At 46.4% G+C, this 26,490-nt stretch overlaps 1 protein-coding gene across 9 annotated transcripts in view; it reads left to right on the forward strand.

The window, feature by feature from the left end:
• Positions 1–26,490, forward strand: part of Mprip (myosin phosphatase Rho interacting protein) — a 117,270-nt gene that overhangs the window by 37,222 nt on the left and 53,558 nt on the right. For all 9 annotated transcript variants that reach the window (XM_006973628.4, XM_006973627.4, XM_042284110.2 and 6 more), the window contains exon 4: positions 24,890–25,041. In XM_006973628.4, the coding sequence (XP_006973690.1) occupies positions 24,890–25,041 (152 nt within the window). The remainder of the gene's footprint in view (positions 1–24,889; positions 25,042–26,490) is intronic.

Below are 26,490 nucleotides of genomic sequence, written 5' to 3' on the forward strand. Positions count from 1 at the left end.
GGGGCTGAACCACAGGTATGGGATAAGACAGGATTCCTAAGCATCATCCTTGAACTTTTCTTTGGGGTGTAGAGGGAGTGCTGACTGTTCTCAAACAGGGCCAGTGTAGAACAGTTTGAAGCTTGTTTGCTGCTGTGGCTTGGATAGGCATCCTTATAGAAGTCTAAATATAAAGACTTAGTTTTTAGGGTGGCAATGATAAAGAGATGCAGGCCAAGGATCTTTCAAAGGTGGGGCCAGCGGGCATATGGCTCCCAAATGGATTGATTTCTGTGGAGATGTGACCACTGGCTCTAACACATTCCTACCATGATGTACCATCCTCACCAGAGGCCTATACCAGTAAACCTTTAAAACTGTGAGTCTAAGCAAATTTTTCTTACTTAAGTAGCTGGCCAGGAAGATGGCTCAGTAAATAAAGAGCTACACACACACACACACACACACACACACACACACACACACCTACACCTGATGGCCTGAGTTCAGATCTCAGAGAAAAGCCAGACATGATGGTATGTGTCTGTAATTCTAGCATTCCTATGTTGAGATGGAACCAGTGAGCTTGGAATATGCAATGCAATGGGGAAAAAAGAGACCCTGCCTCAAACAAGCTGAAGGCAGAGTCCTTTGACTACCACACTTGCACACACATTCACACACACACACACACACACACACACACACACACACACACACATTAAATAAACAAGTAGCTTATATCAAGAATTTTGTTGCAGTATAACGAAGCTCTCTGGTACATGTACATCCACTGTGGGAGCCTTAAATGAACACCCCTGAGCCTTAAAGAGGGAGGAAAGTAGAGAAGAGTGGGCAGGCGTGGCCAGCTTTAAGGGTTCAAGTCAGCTTACGTAGATTGGCCACTAGTGCTGAAAGGAGACAGGTCACCATATTCTCTCCTTCCTATGCCCCTTATCGTAGGATGCTTGCTGAAGCATGGAGAACTCTTTGCACTTCTGGGTATTCCCTACAGGGCAGCAAGTACTTTGATGCAAGGGCAGAAAACAGTAGTTAACTGTCCATCTAAGTCAGGGTCATAATTAGATCCCAACTGTCCATCTAAGTCAGGGTCATAATTAGATCCCCAGTTACCCATTTCTTCTTTATAGTTCCTGCAATTCCTTCAAAGGGAAACTGCTGGGCTCCGTGGTGCTGTCTGCCCAGCCCTTTGCTGCCCTTCCAGTTGTATTAGTAATACAGCTGTCATAGTGGTATGCAGTTGATGGAGACAGTGGGAGCATCAGTTTTATGTCTCTGTTAGGTTTCGCTGGGGAAACATGGAGAAGATGCATTGTGACTGTCACCTGGCCACTGCCTGTAGAGCATGGGTGAACTTTCCCATAGCAGCCAGGCCAGCATGATTAGCAGTTGGCTCCCTCCTGAACAGAGAGGAGTGCTAGAAAAGCTGGCAGCTCGGAGTTAACTGGCTAGGAACCTTGACTAAGCAACAGGTGGGAAACAAGTGTTGAAAGAGTCATTTTTGTAGAAAACACAAAAGCACATAGGCTCGAAGAAACCAAGCCAAGTGGCTAACGCCAGTGTAGTCAAGAATGAGCTTGCGATACCATCAGGCAAGATGGGGCAGTGTGAAGGCTGCCAAGTCTTCTGGGATAGCTTTCATTCCCTTTCCTCCTTAGGTCTCCAAACTGGACCCCCCACTCGGGTGTCCCTTTCCATTGACCTCAACCCACTTGACCATGCCCTTCACTTTGGGCCTTCTGTGAAATAAATGGTGTTGTCCATCAACATAACCATATAAACCTGCTCACTAAGGGGGCTAGCTGGCTGGAAGCTTAGGAAGCCAATGTTAGTCTTCCTGTTTTCCCCACTTCTAAGCCAGTACCATAGTGGCATTTTCTTAGCCATAAATGCAGAGGAAGGCAAAGGGGATGTCTTTAAGATAAGAAAGCTCTCAGGGGCCCGGCAGTGGTAGCGCACGCCTTTGATCCCAGCACTCAGGAGGCAGAGCCAGGAGGATCTCTGAGTTCGAGGCCAGCCTGGTCTACAGAGAGACCCAGGACAGGCACCAAAAGTACACAGAGAAACCCTGTCTCGGAAAGAGAGAGAGAGAGAGAGAGAGAGAGAGAGAGAGAGAGAGAGAGAGAGAGAGAGAGAGAGAGAGAGAGGAAGGAGGAGGAGGAGGAGGAGGAGGAGGAGGAGGAGGAGGAGGAGGAGGAGGAGGGGAGGAGGGGAGGAGGGGAAAGAAAAGAAAGCTAGGTAGCTCAGCTCTCAGGATCCAGGAAGTAGGTGCATTTGAAGACTCAGAGATACAGCAAACAATGAGGGAAATCTCAAAGAAGGTGAGTCTCTGCATTGTGCTATGTGCTCATCTATATGGAAATGTATTGAGTGGCCCATATAGGGTAGATATCAAATGTGTACACAGAATGGTGGGTATGCACTTTTACAGTTGCCATAAGTGTAATGGCCTAGAACAGTATGGATTTAATTTCTTTCAGTACTAGATTTTAAGAATCAGGTTAAGGTGTAGGTGCAGAGAGATGTTGCTGATCAGACCAAGAGCTGTACTGGCCTTGTCTGAAAGATAGCAGAAATGGCTGTCTTCTTCCTGCAGATCTGACACTATTGTGTGAGTGGAGGACATAGCTCTCAGTGAACTGTGGGAACTCTGTGGGAGATGCCCTTGCTGTCACAGATGGAAAGAGAAGGGGGCCACCAACCCTGCCTGTGGGCAGTATCTGATTGTCTTATGTAGGAAGGACCTAGAAAGCCAGCCCCTTCAGGTGGGTTAATTAAAAACATCCTTACAGCTCAGCTTAGCCCGTGGGAGACCCCATAGTGGGAGATGCATCAGTGTCTCTGCTGCATTCATCAGACCAACCACGAGGAGAAGCAAGTAGGGCAAGAACAGGCAGGCCCCTTGTTGTCCTTTAGAGTTTGTCATCCTAGTGATGATCCTAGTGCTTCCTCCATCCCTCCCTCCCTCCCTCCTTTACTTCCTTCCCTCTTTCCTTCCACGTGCACATGTGGCTTGGAACTTGCTCTGCTGTGCAGACCAGGCTGGCCTCCAACTCTGCCTCTAACCCCGAGTGCTGGAATTAAAGGTGTGTGCCACCACACCTAGTGGACTCTGTGTCTTGTCCCTAGCATTTCTCTCTGGAGCAGCTCCTGTCTTCCCTGCTTTGCCCATCTTGGACCTAAGCATGCCTCACTCCTGCCTTTGTTCTGCACTTCTTGTTTGCTGGTGTTCTGTTTCCTGGATGTGGTTCTTTCAAATGATTTTGAGTCATTTTAAAGACTTACCCTACCCCTCATCTAACTTGCCCTGTTTCTGCCTTCCCAGCTCCCTTTCCATTGGCTTTGGCCTAAGGTTTTCTCAAATGAATAGCAGCCTGCCACATTAACTTCCTGATAGGTGTGACAGACATCTATTCACCTTAAATAGAGCACCAACAACAGACCAAAGCATGATTCCACTAAATCCAGCTTGGCAAACCAATGATTTATCATGCTGACTTAGGGAGCATTGATGAGGGGTTACTTACAGGAGCATGGATGACCTCCCCCCGCCCAAACACCAGCAGTTCTCCCATAATCCCCTATTACATTAATCTTCTATTTCTTGTGTGCTCTAGTTTCTCTCATGATCACTTGAAGCTAGTGGAAGCCAGGAGGGAGTGCTGGCTAGACTCTCAGGAGAAGATGCTTTGACCTTCCCCTCTATCTTCTAGGGAGTATTGGTAGTCCTATTGCTGTTATCAAAGAACCAGCTACCTCTGCATTGTTCTTAATTAGTTATCATGGTTACTAGACCTAGAATCTCTATTCTAAGATATACATAGGGTTAACGTGTTACATCTGGAGGAAAAAGGCATACAGTGACACAACCCTTACACTCTATGCATACAGGTTGCACACAGATCATTCTCCTACAGTGCCTCCCTGAGGAGAATTGTGAGCACTGACTTTTGAAAGGTCCTGAATGTCCTCAGAGATAAGCACCTCACATCCGTTCTCTAGAGAATGATATTCTCAAGAGATCTTTCAGACTTTTGTCAGTTCCAGGCCAGCTAAGGCTACATTCTGAGACCCTGCCTCAAAAATAAATAAATAAATAATGAGGGAGGAAGGAGGAATAAAGAGAGAAGGAACGGGGAGACACACAGAAAGACAGACAAGGCAGACAGACCAACTGACCATGAGTACTACAGCCTGCACTTTTTTCCTGAGCAGGTCAGTGTTCCCAAACTGAGCCCTCTCAGCTCCAGTGTGAGCATGCCTGTGGGCAGCAGAAGGACTTGGGGTGGGGTTTTGACTTTTAGGGTGCAGGCTTTCTCTGAACTGTGTATGCTGTTCCCACATAGAGCCTTTTGGAGAGTAACCCTCTTGGTGTGTCTGCCTAGGACCTTCAGAGCATTGACTTCCTAACGTTTTGTGGCAGCATGAGCCTGCTTCCTCCTGGCTGTCCAGGATCTTCTATCCCACTTCTACTTCCCACTCTGTTCTAAAATCTTAACTGATTATCTGATGTCTGCTGTTGTCTTCCTTGTTTGTCCTTTAGAGTGGATACCATCATGACCATTTTTAGAAAGCTTTCAGTAGGAAGTTAACAAAGCCTTTACATCAGCTCTGAGTAACTGGAGGCTTTCAGTGTGTGCCAGGAACAGTCTGCATGCTGTTGGTGCATGCTGGTCTCCTACTGTGGGTGAGCCATCATTGATTGCTCTGCTGCTGTCTGTGCCATACTGCAGTCCCAGTTGGCTTTGGTGCTGTGAGGCTCATGTTATTGCTGTGGGTCTGTATAGCTAGCTGTGGTTTTGGTAGGATATATGTTAGTATGTGTGACTACAAATGCACCACTGCAGCCCCAGTGACCTCTGCACCTTTTACACCCTGAATTAAATGCACCTGTTCGTTACTTGCCCTTTTCATCAACAGTTGAAATTGCAAGCCCTCCTGGTTAGAAGCCCAGGGGTTACTTGCTGTTGGAGGAAGCATTTTATCTCATCTCTGATGAATGAGCCCTTTACTAAAGGGCCCATTTACCTACTTGGGACCAACAATAATACCCTTGTGGTGGCCTGGACAGGTTCTGCTACTGATACTCCAATAACTTTGAGAAGGCCTGCCCTCATTCCAGGGCCATGGAGCCCTGGTGTCTTTTCTTCTCACCTGTTTTTCTGAGGACTCTGTCTTATTGCCATCAGACTATTCCTTCATATGGTCGGTCGGTGCTGCTTTGCTGTGCGCCTTGAAGCTGAAAGTTTGGAAAATAAAGATGGAAAACGGTCCTTGCTTTCCTCCTGGATACTCAAGTCTAGCCAGAAAACAGTCAGCTGCCCTGAGATGTGTGAGCTGTGAGAGGTGGGCAGGAAGACACATCTGCCCTCTTGACCTGCATGTGGCCGGAGCCAGCCACACAGTCAGCTAGTAAGGTCTGCAGCGTCCCAGGTAGGAAAGGAGGAAGAATAGTCTGGGCTGTGAAAATGGAGGCTTCTCAGCAGGGCCAGTGTCCCATGTGGAAGGTGGCACTACCCAGAAATAGGGCTTCCCCTGGTGACAGAAGTAAAATCAGTCCATGGTGAAAGTTTTGGGAAGCAGAAAACAAAAGTTGCTTGGTAACTGGAGGTACCAATCAGTTCAAAGATTTATGTAAACTTTTAGGGTATGTGTAGTTGTGTACTTTTCCTGAGGCTAAAAAGTAAGATTTGTAAAGTATATAACATTGTTACTTTTAAAGAAAAATATTCTTTTCAACAGTTTCCTGTTTCATCCTTCTAAATACTATCTTTATTCACTATTCCATGTTTTCAGGGTTTTTTTTTGTTATTGTTTTGTTTTGTTTTTGTTTTTGTTTTTTATTTGTTGTTGTTGTTTTCAAGACAGGGTTTCTCTGTGTAGCTTTGGTGCCTGTCCTGGATCTCACTCTGTAGACCAGGCTGGCCTCAAACTCACCGAGATACGCCTGGCTCTGCTTCCCGAGTGCTGGACTAAAGGGTTCGGTGTATTTTTTAAACACTGTAGGTCACAGAGACCGTTCTTGGAAGTGGGGTTGCTGTGTGGAGATGAACACTCTTGAGCTCCAGTAGCACTGCATGTATCAGCTGACTGGCTGGGTCTCCCTGGCGGTTCCCTTTTTCATTTCTCCCTGTCCTATCCCTAACTCATATTTCACTACCCCAAGCTATAGTGAGAGGCTTTTTGAGTGAGACCTCCAAAAGATATTCAGTACAGTGTTTGTGATCTTTAAGAATTGAGATATTAGAAGCCTGAAGATAACTGAAAAATCTTATTTTAGATCTGGCTTCTTTCCCACTGTCAGAACCAGCAGCAATGGATCTCAGCAGGCATTCATTCACCCCTGCCCCTTGCCTCTTCTCAGTGCTCTGAGACTGAAAAGGGGGAGCTGGGTGCAGATACACAGGCTAGTCACCCTCTCTCGGTAAAGGGAAATGAAGTAGGCCAGCACAAAGTGACATGAGAGCACCACTCCATCTCTTATCCAGAACCTTCCCCGTCCCATCTGCCTTCAGCCTCTGACTCTCCACCACCCATTTGCCTTTGGAATTGGGATGGAAACAAAACTGTTTCAGGCCACAGAAGGTCCCTGCTTACTTAATTCCCATGTCTCTAAAAATATCTGGGAGCTTCTGCTGGCCCAGTCTCCTCCCCCTATGCTGCTGCTCTCCCCCCACCCAAGACTTAGGGGAAGAAACAAGATCTCCTCATTGTTCTTCCCAAGCTCAGAAAGGAATAAATAAGAACACTGAGTTTCCAAAGTTGAAAGGGAAAAAACTGCCTTTGTTAGGGCTGGAGGGCCGCCACAGTGTCTGAAACCATCCCTGCTGGGGACAAGTCCACACGCTGTCGTCCCTTCTCCTTCTCTAGGAGAGGAGTGGAGGGGTCAGGAGCCCAAGCTCTTCCTTCTTATATGTGGGATGGTGAAGGGAGCACCGGCCTGTGCCCGGCCAGGCTGCCTAGAAGAGCTGTCTGTGGGAATGGCATGGCGCCCAGCCCCTGACCACGCCTGGTCAGCACAGGCCAAAGGGGGCTGTGGGAAGCGTCCAACCTCAAGGCTGCTTGTGGCCCTGGGTGCTTTCTCAGGCATTTCTGGATTGGGACAGAGCCTCAGACACCACCCTTCCCAACCCCCATCTTCTAGCATTGGACTCCTGCCTAATTGAGGCTTTATTTATCTCTATGTTTCCCAGCTCTTTCTGAGACAGACAAGTGGGTGAGGTCCACAGATTCTCCAGAAGCACAGCGGAAGAAGGGCCCAGGGGAGGAAGAGAGGAAGAAAGCACAGGGTCTGCTCCTTCTCCTCAGAGGGGCTGCACAGGGAGGAGCCAGAGGAAGAACAGGGCTGCGGAGCTTCCCAGTGAGGTGGCTGTGCAGCGTTTCTTCTCATCGGCATCCGTTCAGAGTCTAAAAATAGCCGGGCTAGAAGCACAGCACTGCACATGGGAGCTCCAGAGAGCTGTGTCCAGGGTTCAGCTGCTAGCTGAAAGCTACTGGCTGCTCTCCCTTTTCCTTGCAGGCCAGGCCTATACCCCAGGACCCAGCAGAGACTGGGGGCGAAGAGGAGTGTAAGACATACCCAGGTGCACTCAGCAAACTGCTGCCATATGTTTCTTTAGAAACAAAACATGGTTTCCTTTCCTCTGCTTTTGCTTTTTTTTTTATTATTATTATTTTTAAGTTTTAATATTCCTACTTAACATTTGCAAAGCGAAGCAAACCTACCCCTAAAATGTAGGGCATTTAAAGAGAAAAAAGACAAACTATTGGATTTGGGGTAGTTGTGTATAGGAGGGCAGAAGCACAAAAAACAAAACAAAACAAAACAAAAAAACCTGTTTTTATCATTTTGCCCAATTATAAAGTCAAGATATTTATCATGCACATTTTTTTTTTTTTTTTGGTTTTTCGAGACAAGGTTTCTCTGTGTAGCTTTGCGCCTTTCCTGGAGCTCACTTGGTAGCCCAGGTTGGCCTCGAACTCACAGAGATCCGCCTGGCTCTGCCTCCCGAGTGCTGGGATTAAAGGCGTGCGCCACCACCGCCCGGCTATCATGCACATTTTTAAGACACACAAAAAAGATCAGTTCTCCAGAAAGTCTGCTGCTGTTTGGTTTTTGGTTCAGTTTTTCAGAGTCAACTCAAAAGGAAAATCCTTGTAGGTGTCACAATAGTAGAGGTCAGTGTAGAAACTTAACCTTAGGGTAGTGTGCCCTCCCTGGGTGCTTCTTGGTAGCTGTGGGTTGGTTCTTCCTGTGCACTTAAGGGTCCTGGGCAAAGGGCCAGCAAGTGGATACAGATATGGGTGACCGTAAAAGCCTGCATCTCCCATTCCAGAAGGACTCAGACTTGAGATCTAAATTGCCCAGAGTGCCTTACTGGCATCTTCAACCTCCAAAGCCAATTTGGCTGGAGGAAGAAATCTTGGAAACCACAAGATAACTGGGACAGGAGAGTGGTCGTCTTGTTTACTCCAAGCTGGGCTTTCTCTACTTGTGGAGTCAACCAAAACAAAGTTGAATTAGTTTGCCTGCAGGCAGTTGTGAGAAAACACATGGATTGATGTGTAGGAGCTAAATTCCAGTTCTACTTTCTGTCAGCTCAGCCCAGGAGCCTTTATGACTCACTAAACCTGCCCTTTCTCGTCTGCACTGGGAAGACTAAGGATAGCAGCGGCTTAGTGTGGACAGTAAACCAGAATGTAGCAGAATCCTGTTTCCTGTCTTTGAGCATTCTTCTGAAGAGACAGGGAGAAGACAAACCATCAGGCTGTCCTGCTTTCTATGCTTGCTTGGCCATTAGACCAAAAGAAAGCCTCTGTCCCTTGCAAGGTGTCCCTTTCTTCCCTCGCCTAGAGTCCAAGGACTCCTGCTCACTGGTGAGGAAGTGGTTTAAGGTTTCGGTAATGTTACATCTAACTAAAAATACTGTTCATTTATTTAAAGGATAAAAACCTTGAGAAACATTTGACAGTGCTGTAGACAACAGAAAGGACTCCGGTTATGCATATAGTTCCCTATTAGTTTATATTATTTCTTGAGAGAGAGTTCTGAATATAGGATTTGAAAGATCAAAGGCTAAAGAGACTGCTTTTAGCTTCTAGAACATGACTACTGGAGCTCGTGGTAGTTCAACTCCCCTTTTAGGCCATGTAGCCCTGCAGTTGACCCTGGAATATGTACTTGTTCCAGAGGACTCTATTTTTATTTCATTGTGTTTAGACCTGTGGGCCACATTGGGGTGGATACCTAGTTCCCTTTGCGGTAGGCTGTTCTGGACCAGCAGCTGGATATAACTCTTCGTCCAGCCTTCATAAGTCCAGCTGGTCACTCCTTGTTTCAGCTTCCTTTCTGACTTCTTTTTGTGGCCATTTCCATCTTCTGTGTGTCTGAATTGATACTGTCCACACTTGATACTGTGTACTGAGCAAATGTAGTTGGAGTGATACAAGTCAGTAACTCAGCTCTGTTCATAGGCTAGGAGGCCATCGTGTTACCTCCAGATATGGCCTGAACACCTTTTCCACCCCTCAGGTTTCATCTTCCTGGAGGGGGTGTGATTGAGCAGATCATGGGCTATGAGTTGGTCATTTACTTCAGGTAGCTGTGGTGTGAATCACTGTCTTGCCTGGGGTCTTTAAGGGTGGACTGGATACACTTTTGAAAGAAATCTGGGCTAAAATTGCTGGCAAGTATAATGCTAGGGAGGAGGCCACTCTGTGCTTGCCTCACTGGTTTTACTAATGTGGTGCTGGGAAGAAGGTCCTAATTGTTGCCTCACTCATCTCACCAGTGTGGTACGAAGGAGACCACACTTGGTGTCTTGCTGGTCTCACTAGCTTGTATACCTGATAGCTTGTCACTTGGCCCTACCTACCCTGAGCCCTGGCCACAGAAGGAAGTCCTGCCCCCTAAACACTGTTTAGAAAGATGCTCAGGCTGTGGTGTGGTCTCTCATGGGTATTTGGGTGCTCTGCCTGTGGTTAGTGGGAGCCTGTAAGCTGCCTCAGGAGACTCACCAGGGTTTATTGCCCATCTTACTTCTTGCTTTCATCCTCAGTCTAGCCTTCTCTTTTTTTTCATAGAAAAGGTTGAAGTTTGTGCTGTACCACAACAAATCAGTTTTTTCAGGAGACAGGTCATTGCTGTCCTTCTTCATCTCCTTCATATCTCTGTCCTTTAATGGGTCTCACTGTCCCACTCCATTCTGTCTGTTGCATTGTTTTTAACCACCTGTGTATGGCAAGCATTCTCACAGGTCTGTGAAAGGAATACCGAGGGCTTTGACTTCTTGAATAGAAAGAAGGCTCCTTTTTGTAATTTATTGAGAAGTCTCTAAGCATCTGCTGAGTTTCAGCACCTAGCAAGTAGGAGGACCTTCTATCCCCAGGAAGTAGATGACTCTGTGGGGAAAAAGGATACTTTCCTATAGAAGAAAAGCCTTACAGCCATTGTATTAGTTACATGATTTTTTAGTATATACAAGTAGTATATTTGTAACTGCCATTGTGGTCAATTTAAAAACATTTCATCATTACAAAGAAAACCCTGTGCCTTTAGTAGCCAACTCCTTGTTCTCCCTTGGTCTCAGCTTTTTTTTTTTCTTTTTTTAAAGTCTGGCTGGCCTGAAGCTCAATCTGTAGACCACGTTGGCCTACCTCATAGAGCTCTATCTGCTTCTGCCTTCCAAATGCAGCAGTTAGAGGCATGTGTTACCATGCCTAACTAAAACTTATTTTTAATGCTGAAAAACAGTCCATTGTGTAGATGTCCCATATTTTGCTTATCTAGTCATCTGTTGATGGATATCTGTGATCCCACCCTCAGGCACCTATAAATCAGGCTATTGTGAGCAGTCACATTACAGACGTGTGTGTGGACATGTTTTTCTATTTTATTGAACGTGTGTCTAACAGTGGTGCTGCTGGGTCATAGGGTCATTGTATTTAGCCTTTGAAGGAGCCACTACACTTTCCCACAGTGGCTACCTTAGTTCTCATTCTGACCAGCAAAGTATGAGGGGCTTGTCTAGGCATATTCTTGTTGAATGTGTTCGGCCTGTGTTAGTTGGCTCTCACTGTAGTTCTCATTTACGTTTTCCTGGTGACTGAGCAGGCTTTTTAACCTGTGATCCTGTTTCTTCTTGAAGAAACCTAGCATGCTACTGCAGACTGTATTATCTATCTATCTATCTATCTATCTATCTATCTATCTATCTATCTATCTATCTACTTATTTATTTATTTATTTATTTATTTATTTATTTATTTATTTGTCTGATAGTCATATATTTGTTGTGTTATAGACATTCACATCAAGTTCATGTCAGTCTTTCTGACTAGGCCTCAGTATACTCCTCTTATAGATGAGAAACTGAGGTCCAGAGAGCAGAGGGACAGCCCGTACAGCCATGGTTATCTGTGCCTGGCATGTTACACATGAGCAGCACTTTCTGGGTGTACATTGTAAAACACATCAGGTGTGGTACCACACAGGTGGCCATGAAGTTTTGCTGAGCTGAATCTTTGCCCACATAAGCAGCAGCATTTCCCTAAGCCTAGCCTGGGACCCACGTGGCACTTGGTAGTTTTCCCTTAAGGGAAACTTGCTCAGTTTGGGTTGCTCTTGGCTCTGAGAGGGGATACTGTGGCACATGGAAACCACAGCAACCTTGTTGTGTCAAGAGTGTCTCCCTTCTGTAGGTGTGGGCACCTGCTCCTGAGCGAGGCCTACTCAGGGAGCGAAAAGCAGGGGAGGACAATCCCTTGTTTGTAGCTGTGTTGGAGGCTCAGGCGTGAGAGATTCAATTTCTGGTCATTTGAAACTCCACAAGGAAAAACACTGAATGTGGGGTTGCCCTAGGCACACAGTGCGGACTCTGGCCTGTGCAGAACTTCCTTTCAGTTCACTTTAGTGTTTAATCTTTAAAACAGTCATTCTCATAGCATATATGACCCCTGAGGCCTTTTAGAAATGTTTGTTTTAAAAACAAAACAAAAAGAATTCTAACATACACAAGTCAAGCTGTGGTGTCGCACGCCTTTAATCCCAGAACTGGGGAGGCAGAGGCAGAGGCAGGTGGATCTTTGTGAATTCGAGGCCAGCCTGGTCTACAAAGCGAGTTTTAGGATAGCCAGGGCTGTTATACAGAGAAACTTTGTCTTGAAAAACAACAAATTCTAGATTTTTTTTTTTTTACTTATTTTTACAGTGCTGGGGATTAAACTCAGGGCCTCACATATACTAGGCAGAGCCACATACCCAGCCAGCCCTTTGACTTTTTAAAAGTTTTGTGACAGTTTCACTGTATAACCTAGACTGGCCTTTAGCTCACAGTCCTACCTCAGCCTCCCACACCTGAAAGACAGATGTGCACAACTGTTCCTAGCCTAGAAACATTTACTGAACTGATAGATTGAAAAAAGTATGCTCATGATTAGGCACTAAGTGACATTTCTAGCAGAGCAGGCCTCAAGAGCCAGTACAAAGCTGGAAGCCTCCAGATGGTTTATCTAGGTGGGACAGTATCCTAGTGTCATGTTCCTCAACCCCTGCCAGTCTGGATACAGTATAAGGTACCCATCATTCCATGTTCACTGAGCAAGTAAGTGGGTGAGAGGATGTGAGTTTCCTATCAGGTTTCCCTAGTATGTGTTATTCCATGGGCAAAGGACAGCGTTAACAGAGCATAGCCTGGCTGTGTTCTGGTGGACTTGCTATCCAGGCCCTGGCCATCCTCATCTCCTTACTGTGTCCTCTTTCTGTCTTTGACCAGGTTAGGCCTGAAAGGCCTGTGATTCCTGATGTATTTTGAGCTTGATCTTGAGTTCCTCACTTTCTAGTTACTTTGAAATTTGGGGAATTTTCAAAGGGTATTTGAATGCCTTTGAGCTTTTAGCTTATATAGCTCCAGCTAAGCCTTCTCCGAGGTGGCCCACTAATGTCAAAGGTCAGCCTGTGGCCCATGGTCTTTAGTGATTGGCAGGGAAGAGTTTTCGTGAGCTAGGAGGTGTACTGGTCTACAAATGATCTATGTCAGCCAGCTTCTTGGGCCAAGCAGAGCCTAAGGCTCCAGGCCCATTGCTCAGCGCCTAGTCTTCAGTTAGGTATCCTTGTTACTGAGGGGCTGCCAAAGGTACACTATTTCCAGACTTTGTCCCTGTCATCACACACAATTCTGGCCACATCACTTCTGTCACACATCTCTGAAAGGGGCTGCTGTCTTATCGGTGGGACAGTTGCCTGGCACGCTTGTTGTCTCTTTCTGTTTCTCTGGTTCTTCACTAAGTGGTGTCATGCCTGCTTTGAGAAAGATACCATACCTGTACGCCTTCTTCCCCAGTTCCTCAGGTTCAAGCTTCACTTGTTGTTGTTGTTGTTGTTGTGGCTGTTGTGGCTGGCAGGTGGTTCAGAGGTGCCGGTCCAAGCCCTCTGTGAAGCCATTTCATCATCCACAACCTGTCAGCTCTGCACAGCTGTGTTCTGTCTCAAATTCTCAACCCATGTTCGCTTTTGTCAGGTCATCTTGGGCCCAGCCAAAAGCTGTGAGTGACTCCAGACAGCTGGGTGGCCAGCCTAAGAAAGAGCCTGCTGTGGTAGCAAGGAGAGGCCTGTGGGAGGCCAGCTCCCACCTTTTAAAAGAGCTCCTATGAGGAGGAGAGAGGGACACGAAACTGTTAGATAGAAAGACAGCGAAGAGGAAAAAGACAGAAACACAGGATAGCTTTGGGAGGACCTGGATCAAAACCCAGCGGTCCCTTCTGCTTCTTCAAAAGGGCTTTTTATAACAATGCCAAGGGGCAGGGCAAAAGACACCCCCCTTACAAGATCAAAGCACACCGCACAGCCAAGTGTAGACTCTTCCAAATACCTGATAACCACGCCTGTGGTCAAATCATCCCCTTATGCAGCCCTGCTGGGTAAAACAAGCTCTGATTCTCGGACCCTGATTAAGTTCTCAATAGGAAACCTCTGTGAGTCTCTACAGAGGCCAGGGTCTCAAAAGTTCTGAGGCAGTGGCTCTAGCCTCAGCTGGGTGCCAGAAGCACCATAGGCTTTCACCCTCCTGATGGCCCAGTCCTAACCTAGGAAATAGGAAGCAGTCTCTGACCATGAGGCTTCTGTTTTCAGTTTTGGCTGATTCTATCATTCAGCAAATGCTGAGACCTATGCATATAGCTTGATTTAGTAAACTACCTTCTCCAGGCTTGGGATGCCAGCCAGCCTCTGCCTCCCTCCAATCAGTTTTCCCTCCTACTTACCCCAATCTTGAGATAGCACAGTATGGTTTGAATCTAAAATGCCTCACCAAAGGCCAGGTGCTAAGTGCTTGGTTGATAGCATGGATTCACCTATTACTAAGTTCATAATTTGATAGTCTGTTGGAGTTGATAGAAATTTTAAAGGTGTAGGATCTAGTTGAAGGGAGCAGGTCCTTTGCTCACCCCACACCCAGTCTCTCATTTCCTCTTTCCATGGCTCCATGATGTTTTGCCTCACTTGAAGCAATTGAGCTAGCAAACCATATATTGAAACCCTTGAATTTGTGACCCATGAATCAAAATAAAAATTTCCTCCTCCAAGTATATTTTCTCAGGTATTTTGTCACAGTAATAGAAGAACTCACGAATTCGTTTCGCTTGTTAGTCTCCCGTTTTCGTTTTTCATCCAAATGTCTTTGGGAAGGTCTCAAAAACTCATACTAAAAGGTACAAGTTTTTAGCCAGTGATACTCCCATGCCCCCTTTGAGCTCTTAGACATACAGGGACAGTGGCAGGCCCTTTGGTAATTCACTGGAGGAGATTCTGGATGGTGATATAACTAGAGATGTGCTTTGGAAATGAATAGCACCTGGAGGCTCCAAAGCAGGAGCAATCACGAGTGTGGTGCCTGTGGAGAGTAGTTCTTTCTTACAGAGGTCCATCTCCATGCACATGGACTGGCCTGAACAGTTTTATAAGTAAATGGATAGTGGTTGGTGTGAAGTACTGTTGAAGCTGATGGGAGAAAGCTAGGCCATGCAGTAGTGGTGTAGTGTGCTTAGCCAGGCACAGGCATCATCAGAGAGACAGAGAGTAACAGATAGGATTGTGCTAGAATTCCAGCAGCATGTACATTTCCTTCATGGGCAGCTAAGAAGCCTAAAAGCCATGATACCCTATGAGCAATGAGAATACCTACCACTTGCCTGGCGGGTTTTAATGTCACTCTCCAGGAAAGGCCTCTGGCTTCTGGATAAGGGGCTGATCTAGAGCTAGGCAGAGGTTGTACTAGATCAACCTGGAGCACCTTGTCATTTTGGAGTGAGGAAGTACTCGGATACCACACAGGAGCCACAGGAAAAGCTCCTGCAGCCAAAGCTAAATGTGAGCAACAAAATGAATAATTAGCATTTGATTATAGTCCAGGTATAAGTTAAATATTGACATGTCTGTGCAGATATAAGTTGATGATTGATAAAGAAATAAACAAATGGGGAAAAGAGGAAAGAAAAACTGTACAAAAGAATTTCAAATAATCCATGCAGTTCTCTCCTTTTATAGGGAACATCATCACTCCTTCTCCTCATCAAGCAGAATATGTAGTATGTAGTGATTTTCTTCTGGATCTGGGCTATGGTTTATCACAAGACATACCGAGCAGGCACTGGGGATCAACACTAACATCAGTGAGAAGTCCTACACCCTGATCAGATAGAATGAAAGATGTGCTCTACCTCATTGGCTTTCCTTCTTAAGATCCAGAACCACAGTCTAGCCATGAGAAAAACAGCCGGGCGGTGGTGGCGCACACCTTTAATCCCAGCACTTGGGAGGCAGAGGCCAGAGTTCGAGGCCAGCCTGGTCTACAGAGCAAGATCCAGGACAGGCTCAAAGCTACACAGAGAAACCCTGTCTCAAAAAAAAAAACAAAACAAAAACAAACAAACAAACAAAAAAACCGAGAAAAACAAATATACCCAAATTAAGTTATATTCTCAAAATATATGGCTAGCACTTGCTGAAAAATAAGGAAAGTTTGAGAAACCATCACAGCCAAGAGAAGCCTAAGGTTCCATGACAATATAGTGTGCTATGGCCTTAGAACAGAAAAAGAACACTAAGAGAATACTCAGAAGACTCAAACAGCATGAGCTTCTATTGATTTGGTGTCAGTATTGGTTGGCTATTCCTAACGATCACACCTGGTGAAAGATGTTGATAACAGAGCCCCCTGGGTAATGAGTATGTAGAAATTCTGTATGATCATTACAACCTTTAAAAGTTTAAACATAGTAATAGAAAGAAAGAAAAAGTACCAGAGACTCCGGGGAAAAGAGGTTACCCTAGACCCATCTGCTAGCGTAGGCTAGAAAAAGAGGCTCCTTAGAGGACTGGCGGGGCCGGGACAGGGCCTGGACTGCGGGAGGAGCCCCCTAGTGTGAAACCCACACACTAGGACCTCTTTTCTGCTTATGTCATGGGAGGCCCTGGCTGTGGGTGGCTCAAGAGAAGCACATGTGCCAGTGGGGCAGGATGTGAGCTGCCATCCTTGTCGTCCTTGTCACATCAAAGCAGCACAGGACAGAGCTGCAGAATTGAGATGGATGAGGAGTCGTCTGCTAGTGTTGTGTGGAGTACGCTGGTTCTTGACTGCCTGCATGACCTACCTTCCTATCTTCCTGCTTCTCCAAGCTTAGGTGAGAGTCCTGCTGTGGCTGCTCGTTCTCTTCAGCTTATGCTGCTCCCTCCTGACCCTGTTCTGCTTGCTTGGGAGGCTTATTCCAAGAACATGTAATAGACCAGACTGTCCCTCCCTCTCTTGTAACAGTCCTTATTGAGGCTTCACCTCTTCCATTCGTGGTCTGTCTGCATGATCTGCCTGACTCATCTCCCAGTTCAGCCTCAGGGAGTCAGAGCTTTGGTCGTCCAGTTGATTACTATGTTCCTGGCACGAGTTGCCAGCATCACCCTTGGCATACTGCTTTATTTACTTCTCCCGGGGACTTTCTTTACCTATAGTGGAGATGATGCTACTTCACAGTTACAGAGGTCCATGTTTATGGAAAGGGCCTTGGTGAACTTGCTCATCTGTCCTCTGTTCTCCTGCTCTTGGAGCCTACCTCTTCATAGGACTTCATAGACTAATCTAGCCCCTCTGTCACTTGCTGCATCCTGAAGACTCTTGGCCTCCTCACATCTGGCCTCTTCTGCCTCCATGGCTCCTGTATTCATACCTTTCTCCTAACACTTAATTCAACTGTGTGTGCCCTCTTCTCCTCTGCACTGTGCAACCTATGGCAGGTGCTATGGCTCACTCCTTACTGTGGCTCCTCGCATTTCATCTAGTAGATCCTTTCAGAGTTAGTGACATGGGAACAGGCCACTAGCTAGCTGCAAGTGACATTCAGACAGATAGCCATTCATTTAACCCATATACAAAGACCAGCTCCTTAATACCATGTGAAAAGGCCAGCTCCTTAATACCATGTGACAAGGGCCATCTTTGCAGCCAGAGGCTATATTGTTCTGCTGGTGGGAAGGAGATGGGTTTCTTCACGGTTGTGTAAGGACTTTGGCATCTCACCTCAAGAAATAGGCTGCATGCTGATCTCTGTGATCCAGGCTGTGTTGGAAGATTCAGGCCTCAGGTGGGGCAAATTTGTATGTGGTTTGACCTGGGATTACTACAGTCCAGAAACAGTGGTTCATATGTCAGCTGCTGCTGCTTGCTACTACAAGTAAGGGTTGGTGGAAGGGCAAGGCCATGCCCAGTTGTGACAGCCTGTATTCTGAATCTACTGAAAAGGCTCTGCAAGGCCACCAACTAGAACCAGAGTTGACCAGATTTCACATTGCTCTGTCCAGCTGTATCTGCAGAACTGCCACTTCCACATAAGGGTGTGATAGCAGCGAGGCACACTTCTTACCCTGTTTCTGCTCCAACTGTTTATTGTTGTTTTCCATCTTGGGACTCTGAATAGGTCTAGGCTGTGTCCATCCGTCTATCCGTCCAAATATGCATCACAAAAGTTAACACTTGAGCTGCTCTTACTTGCTAGTTCTGTGGCACTGAGTACACTCAGACTGCTGTGCAGCCATCACTACCATGTGCTCCAGACCTCTTTCTAAATGGAAACAGACACCATCAAATACTAACACACTATTCTTCTCCTGCAGCCCTTAGCCATTCCCATTCTACTTAAAGTGTCTATGAATCTGACTTACTAAGCCCCTCATTTAAGTATAATGACAGTGTGTCATTTTGTGACTAGCTGACTTCACTCAGGATTTAATCTGATTTTAACACCTATCAGAACTTTATCCCATTTCATGACTAAATACTCCAGTGTATGCATGGTCTACATCTTGTTTTCCATCCATTCGTCAGTGAGCAGTAGCCTCGCTTCTGCTTCTCTACTGCTGTAATAATGCTGTGGTAGACATGGAGTGAAGTGCTTGCGTTATAGGCATGTTCCACCAGTGCCTGGTTTTATGTGCTACTGTGGAGAGCTTTGTTTATGTTAGTCAAAAACAGAGCTTTGTTTATGTTAGTCAAGCGTTCACCACTGATCGATTTCTTTAGCCCTCTATGCTTAATTATTGAGGAATTTCCATAACTCTTTCCCATGGCAACTGCACTATTATATATTACTCTAAGTGGTGTGAGAAGGTTCCAGTTCTCTATCAGCATTTGTTGTTATCTGTCCATCCTCCCTTTATTCTGTTGTCATCCTAGTATGCTGGGATGTGGTGTCTTCTACTAGAGATTTTATTTGGATTGCCTTGATGACTCGTGATGTTGAATGTATTTTCATGGGCTTATCAGGCACATGTCTTTAGAATAATGGCTGTTCAAATGTGCCTGGTTCTTAACTGTTGTGTTCTTGCTCCTGGCTTTTAGTCCTTCGTATATCCTGGATGGTTGACTTTGGCCGCTGTGTTGTTCACAAAGTGTTTCTTCCCTCTCTCGCAGTTGCCCTTTCTATGGTTTTGGTTCTTTGGTTTGTTTAATTTTGATGGAGTCCAGTTTGTGGGTGGTGGTTGTTGTTGTTGTCTTTTTGCCTATGCTTTTGGTATCACATCTAAGAAATTGTCAAGTCCAAGCTGGAGCTTAACCTTTGGTCTTTTAAAAGGATGATCGGTTTTGCATTTCCCCTCTTCCTTTGGAGACAGGGTCTTGACATCTAGCCCAAGCCACCTGTGAACTCATGATCCTCCCACCCTTGCCTCCCATGTCTGGCGTAGTATGTTTTTAATGGTTGCTATTTGTTTTGACAGGTCTTGGTGACTTGGCCTTGAACTTTCTGTTATTTTGCTTTAACTCTGGTGCTAGGATAACAGGCCTATGCCACCACATCAAAGCCCCCTTTGCTCTTACGTAGTGGGGTGTTGTCACACATGATAACAGCAGGCACGTGGTTCTTAGGGAGGTGGTCAGGTGGGTGAAGGTGTCCGTTCTTCTAGCCTCAGCTTTAGGAGTAAAGTGGGCTTTGGCTGGGTGGGGCAGGCTTCCTAAGGGACCTAAAGTGTCTTGCTGCCTCATCAGCAACTCTAACCAGATTGGGCTGGCACAGCAAATGTGAGAAGGAACTTCTTGGGCTTGGCAATGTGTGACAAAGGTCCATGTTCTATTCTTTCATTCTTGCAAAATAAATTTAGGTAGTCTAACAATGCCCCCTGAAAGCCCTGGGTCATTTCTGTACCAACCTATAAAGCCTTTGGACCTTTGCATATAAAGATGTCTCAGTGGGTAAAGGTGCCTGTCACCAGTCCTCACAGCCTGAGTTCAATCCCCAGGATCTACATTGTAGAAGGAGAGAACTGACTCTCTTTAAGTTGTTCTCTGACCTCCAAAATTGTACTGTGTCATGAGCACACCCACAGAAATGTGCAATGTATACACGTAACAAATATAATAAAAAGTAACCAAATCACATTTTAAAGTAAAAATATTGATTTGTAATATTTCATTGTACATTGAATGTGTGCACTTGTATGTATATATGCCCATAACTAAGTAAAAGTGGTGTTTTCTATGGGTCTCAGGCAGGTGTTCTTGAAAGACCCATCCTGGGGGTTAGAGAGATGGCTCAGTGGTTAAGAATACTGGCTGTGCCAAGTGGTGCATGTGGTGGCACACGCCTTTAATCCCAGCACCCAGGAGGCAGAGGCAGGCGGATCTCTGTGAGTTCAAGGCCAGCCTGGTCTACAGAGTGAGTTCCAAGACAGCCAAGGCTACACAGAGAAACCCTGTCTCAAAACAAAAACAAAAACAAAAAAGTTAAGGCCAGTCATCTCAGCTGATTCAGGGATAAATAGAGACGTGCATATGCCCCTTTAGTAGAAGACATTCTTTGGGCACCACCCTAGGAGTGGGATAACTGGATCATAAGGGAGTTAGTTCTGTTGTTAGTTTTTGAGAGGCCTCCACATGTCTGAAGCGGCTGCACTCACTTATACTCCCAACACTGGATAAGAAGAATTCCTCTTTCCTCATCCCCTCACCAGTACTTGTTGTCTTTGTCTTATTATTATTCTCACCAGAGTAAGATGAAGTCTCAGAATAGTTGTGATATACATATACAATAGAATTTTATTGAGCAGTAAGGAAAATGAGATTATGAAATTTTCAGGAAAAAGGATGGAACCGAAAAACTTAAGTGAGGTAATCCCTGCTCAAAAAGGCAGATTCCCACAAGATTCCTTCCTATGTACAGATTCTCGGCTCTGGCTGTTCAATATGTGTGTTCATGTGGGAGAAGTGTGGGCAGAAGCCGGGGAACTAGAAAGGGCACATAGGACGAGGGGAAAACAATAGAGCAAAGGAGGAGGAGGAGGAGTCCTAGGGGCAGACGGGCACATTGCTGGTGGGGCAGGGAGAGGGCTGCCTGGGAACGAGAATCAACAAAATGAAATGGGTGGCAAAACCCCGATGGAAACCCACGATTTTGTAAACGGATTTAAAAATAAAAGGAAGAACAGCGGCCGGTGGTGGCTCACACTTTCAATCCCAGCACCCAGGAGGTAGAGGTAGCCTGGTCTACAGAGTGAGATCCAGGACAGGCACCAAAACTATACCCTGTCTCAAAAAAACAAAGAACAAACAAAAACAAACAAACAAACAAATAAATAAAAAGGAAGAGCCACAAGGGCTCAAATGGAGGTAAACCTGAGTTCGATCCCATGGTAGGAGAGAGCCAACTCCTGAAGCTTGTTCTCTGGCCTCCACACATGTGCCGTTGCCCGGGTGCACGTCCGCACACACATACTAAATCAATGTAAAAATTTTAAAAAGGAAAATAGCTTTCATCATAATAGCTTTATAAGGATTTCATTTATGTTACTCCCATTAAAAAGAAGACCAGTTAAAGTGGGAAAGTTGACATGGAGTGAAGAAGATGGTCCAGTGGATGGAGCACTTGCCCCCCAAGTGTGAGGGCTTGAGCTCAGATCCCCAGATCCACACGAAACTGGGTGTGGTGGTACACATCGAGCACTCCAAGGATGAGGTGGGGAATGGGGGCATTGGAATCCTGGAAACTTGAGTGTCAGCTCTCCTGGTCATGCAGTGGTAAACAGTAGAGACTGGTCTCAGACAAGGTGGCGGGGAAGGGCTGACACCCATGCATGCTGTGGCACACCACACCCAGGCAGTTAGAGGGAGGTTTTCGTGTGTTTGTATAGTTCAGACCTTTCACAGCTGATAGTCAAGTGATTCGGCCACTTCAGGAAATAGTCTGTCACATTTGAAAGAGTGAAACATACAGTTTCCATTTGACCCGGCAGTTCTACATCTAGCATTCCACCTGAGAGCAGTGAAGATATGTGGCCATTCAAACATAGGAACATAAGTATCCGCAGCAGTATTGTTCACAACAGTTCCAAGTGGAAAAAACCCGTGAATCTATCAGTGGTAGAATGAGAAAACAAAATGGGACGCATCTACATGGTAGATTGCTATTCAGCCCGGACAAAAAAGGTACTGTGTTGAACCTTCAGAGTGTGGTGAAGGAAGGAGCTTCCAGACACAAAGGGCTACATGCCACTTGTATAAAGTAGTGGATGAGGAACTCGTCAGAGGCAGAGAGTAGTTGGAGGGAGACAGAGGAAAATAATGGCTAATGGCCTGAGGTCTGTAGGAGTGAGTATTGTACAGTTCTGTAAATGTTGAATAGCCATTGAACTATGTTCTGTAAACAGGTAAGTTGTGTGATATAAATTATGTCTCAGTAAAGCTGCATTAAAGAGAAATTAGCTATGGATGAGATAATTCAATTTTGGAACAATTTCTTCCCATCTCATTAGAAGCCCTGTGAGTGGATTGGGCTCTAGAACCATAGTTACCACTTCCTTCTGTAGTATTTCCTGATTGTTCTTTCTTGTGTGTGAGAGACAGGATCCAGTAATGCTCCCCTTATGGTAAGTAGTGGGGCAGTGGGGGCATCAAAGATACTAGTTAGAAGTGAAATTGCTAATTTCCTCCTGTCCTGGCCTAGTGTGTGTTTTTCTGTTAGCCCTGGCTGGCCTGGTTGGCCTCAGACTTTCGGCAGTCCTCTGCCTCTGCCTCTGCTGGGATTACAGATGTGCAATTACAGATGTGCACCAACACACGTGCCTGCCTGGCTGCCTTTGCCTTCTGCTGACCATTTTATAACCCTTTATAAAGGAAACAGAGCTGAGGCCTGGGAGTAGAGAGGTTGAAAGGTGAGACCATGGCTGCACTCAGTTGTAAGGCAGGGTCTTTGGCTCATGGTCGAGTGTCTGGTACAGGGTATTGCGGTGCAAGAGGGAAGAGTAGGGCTGTAGGGACCTGAGCAGTTTGGTGACACTGAATCCTTGAATGGCCTGGTGGCCAGTATCTTGAGAAGGGAATAATGGGATTTTTGTTGATATATTTTATCATCTCCACTTACCTCACCTTTCTGCTTGATATATTTTCATATTTCATAATCTATTGACATAGGTCTGAAGTCCGTAATGGCCATTGCTGTGTTGTTGTTTTGTTTTTTGAGACAGGGTTTCTCTGTGTAGCCCTGGCTGTTCTGGAACTCACTTTGTAGACCAGGCTGGCCTCCAACTCAGAACCACCTGCCTCTGCCTGCCCAGTGCTGGGATTAAAGGCGTGTGCCACCATGTCTGGCCTTGACTGTCAGTGTTCTGATCCCAAGGATTGGAATGGAGTTCTAGCAGTAGGGAAGAAGAGGCATCTTTTGCAGTCCCTTGCATCTGATCACTCTTGACTCTCTGCACAGTTTATATCATTCTGCCCTCCCAATACCCATAGCATTAGTTTTCTCTTCTGTCTCAGAGATAAGATGTTGCCTTGTCCAGGGATGAAGAATTCTTAGAGGACAGTTTACCCAAAGCAGATTTATGAGGCATACTGGAGAGAGAGGGCCTGTGATTAAAACTTATGTAGACTAGAAGGGACTAACACTGGAAAGAAGGGAAATTAGGATCTTGTCCTCGGTCTCCCCATGCAGAAAGTGACCAGACTCTGGGTCAGAGCAAGACTGGGTATTAGACTACTGTCGCTGTCCACTGCTCCTCCAGAAGCCCTGCTTCTGGGTTGCAGGACTGCCCCTGCTGCAAAGCTGGGCTGGGCCTTCTTAATACACCCTTCCCCAGGGTATGTGCTCTGGAGCTCAGAGGCCCACCAGTTAGGGGGTCCAACTTTCAGCCACAGGGAAGAAAACTATCATGGGCCTTCTGTGGGTGAGAGCCCTCTATTCTGACACTGTGTCCCTGCCCCCCACCCCCACCCCCTACACACACACCCCTGAGTCTGCAACAAGCAAGTTAGAAACCCTTGGATCATTCTGATGACCTTAACTGGAAAGGGCCTACAGAAGACCTGCCTAACAAGCACTTGACAGGTAAAACTCATGGGGTGGTAGTTCTGAGCTCAGTGTGGGTACCAGGTCTCATACCCTCCGACAAGGGTCCACCCTCATCCTCAGTCAGCAAGATGTTGGTAAAAATGGATTCATAGAGCTACAGAGGGAAGCAAGCCAACTGGAAGTATCCACCTGCTGCTCCAAACACTTAGTGCTAAGAAAGGAAGCCTATTAAGTAGTAGGCCTTGGGTGCCTGGGTGAGAAGTTGCTGTCTGCCCCAGAGCCTGCCCACCTGTGGCTTCTGGAGCAGACTGACAGTACTTCCCTATAGAAGCTGGCAGCGTAAAATAATAATAATTTAAAAAAAAAACTGGCATGATATAATACATAGTACCCTGTCTGCCTTCCCAGAGTGTCTGTGTTTGCTGCGGGGTATTGGGAGGCTAACTGTCCAGGCCTTTTTAAGAAATCCTCTCATCCAGCCTTTCACTCAAAAGAAAAAAAGATTTCACTTTGAAATCTCTCAAAGCTTTCCTTTTCTGATTTTGGTTTTCTGTTCTTAATTTTGGTGTCTTAACTGTGCCTGTGTGCATGTGTGTTGATCCCTGCCTGTCAAGAAGTTTCTGCTCCTTAAAGCCCTGGCAGGTGTAGGTGGGCCTTTGAGTCTGTCTCCCAGCCTCAGAGCTAGTGTTCAAGGATGTGGCTCTACCCTACCTGCTTCCTTCTGTCTTAAACAACAACAACAACAACAAACCTTGCTCTTGAATCTGCTGTCTCAGAGACTTTTCCTCACGGACCTGAGACTAAGACCTTGGCTCCCTTTCTCCCCGGCAGTCCTCACCGAGCTGTTCTATTTTGCGCCCTCCTCCAGTGCAAGCTAGGACACTGTTCTCCAAGTAGGAGGTGAAATCCAGCTGGGCGTCCTCTAAAAATGTCCAGCTTGGCCTGCCCCTCCGTGGATGGTGGATAGGACTTGGTGGTGTGAGGACGGAGGACTGAAGGAGAGGGCTGGGTACTGCTGGTGGCTGTGGGACCTGACACCCCTTTTGAATGATTTGTTTTGTACTTGCAGCCTACCACGCTCCCTCAGGGCACCATCAACATGAACCAGTGCACAGATGTGGTGGACGGGGAGGCCCGCACAGGGCAGAAGTTCTCCCTCTGCATTCTGACGCCTGACAAGGAGCATTTTATCAGGGCAGAGACCAAGGAGATCATCAGTGGGTGAGTTGCCCAGAGCCACAGGAGGTCTGTTTGTCGACCCATTTCTGCAGACCCCAGGGCTGCTAGGTCTTCCTCAGAATTCTTCACTGGTTGGTGCCTCCCCTAGCCCCTACGCCTGTTCTCACCCTGTGCCTCATTGGTACTCAGCTACATAGTACTGCTTATGCCTTCCCCTCAGACAGAATAAGTCCTCTTGTTTCAGGCTGTGTGAGCCCTTTTGAGAAACATGTCCTGTGTAGCACTGAAAACTCCAGGTAATCCACATACATGTATTTCCTCAGTGACGAACCCCATTCATCGTATAAGGCTGGAAGAGGACAGGTGTGTCAAGGCTTTGGAAGAAATCAGTTTGGGGTCGAGGGGAACAGGCTGCAGCACAGGGTAGAGGCCATGAAGCCCTCTGGTTTAAGCAAGTACAAGACCACTGGGAGTGTTGCCTTCCTCTAGCATCAGTTGTATCTCTAGTGAAGCTGTTTAGGAAGCCAGCCAGGACTGGCCAAGGGATATCCTTTGCTGGATGACTAAATTCCCCTTTTCCAGCTTCTGGGGACAGTGTGGAGAAGGGCTTTGTGTGTCTTCCTGAGTTTAACCCAGAACATCAGATTTAAGGATTTCAAGGGCTTCTAATGAACCTGTGGTCTATGTCAGGGAATCTGGGGGTTGGGAGCAGGGGAGCAGTCAGGTGTGAGCAATCCTCCGTACTCCTGACTGCACCTGGTGCTGCCTGGCCTGGTCCAGAACACCTGTCCCAAATGAGTCTTCTTAGGGAACCTCACCTCACAGACTTGGATCTAGGGAAGGCCTGAGTGGCATTTGGGATTGAAAAGGGAGTCTGAGGTCCTCAGGACAAGCTGGGAGTATCTGGAACTGGGTCACTGATGCCATGTGGTTCAGAGAGTTGATATTTAGCATCTGACTGATCACTTTGACAACTACCCTGGGGTCCTGGCTCCACTCTGGGTCACCTCTCCTTGGTTACTCCTCTGTTGTCTCTTCTGTCAGCATGTACCACGGGGGGCCTGCTAGGTTATTGGTTATTGATACCATGATAAACATGGTTATTGATGATCATTAACTGACCAAGATACCAGCGGCATGTGGCTTCAAAATCCTGTATGCAGGCTAGTACTCCCGGGGATCCACGGCTTATGTGGTACAGTGGCGTGGCCCTAGTTACAACAAGCCACCTGAAGCTCTTTCTCTCCCCTCATTCCTGAAACCCCTCTTCTGACCCAAGCAGCCGCTTCTTTAGCCTTGCACACATGCTGGGACCTTTGAACCCATAGAAGTCAGGCATGGCACAGATGTTCCAGGAACAGGTGCTTTACCCTCACTTTCTGTCTCCTCTAATCTTGATGCCCTCTCCAAGGCTATTGTGGCTCTTCATCTGTGTATTCCAAGCCCCATTGGCCTACATGCTCTGGTTACATCAAAACCAGTTCCTAAGAA

The sequence above is a fragment of the Peromyscus maniculatus genome, chromosome 8 (assembly GCF_049852395.1).
Source record: "Peromyscus maniculatus bairdii isolate BWxNUB_F1_BW_parent chromosome 8, HU_Pman_BW_mat_3.1, whole genome shotgun sequence".
NCBI classification, from domain to species: domain Eukaryota; kingdom Metazoa; phylum Chordata; class Mammalia; order Rodentia; family Cricetidae; genus Peromyscus; species Peromyscus maniculatus.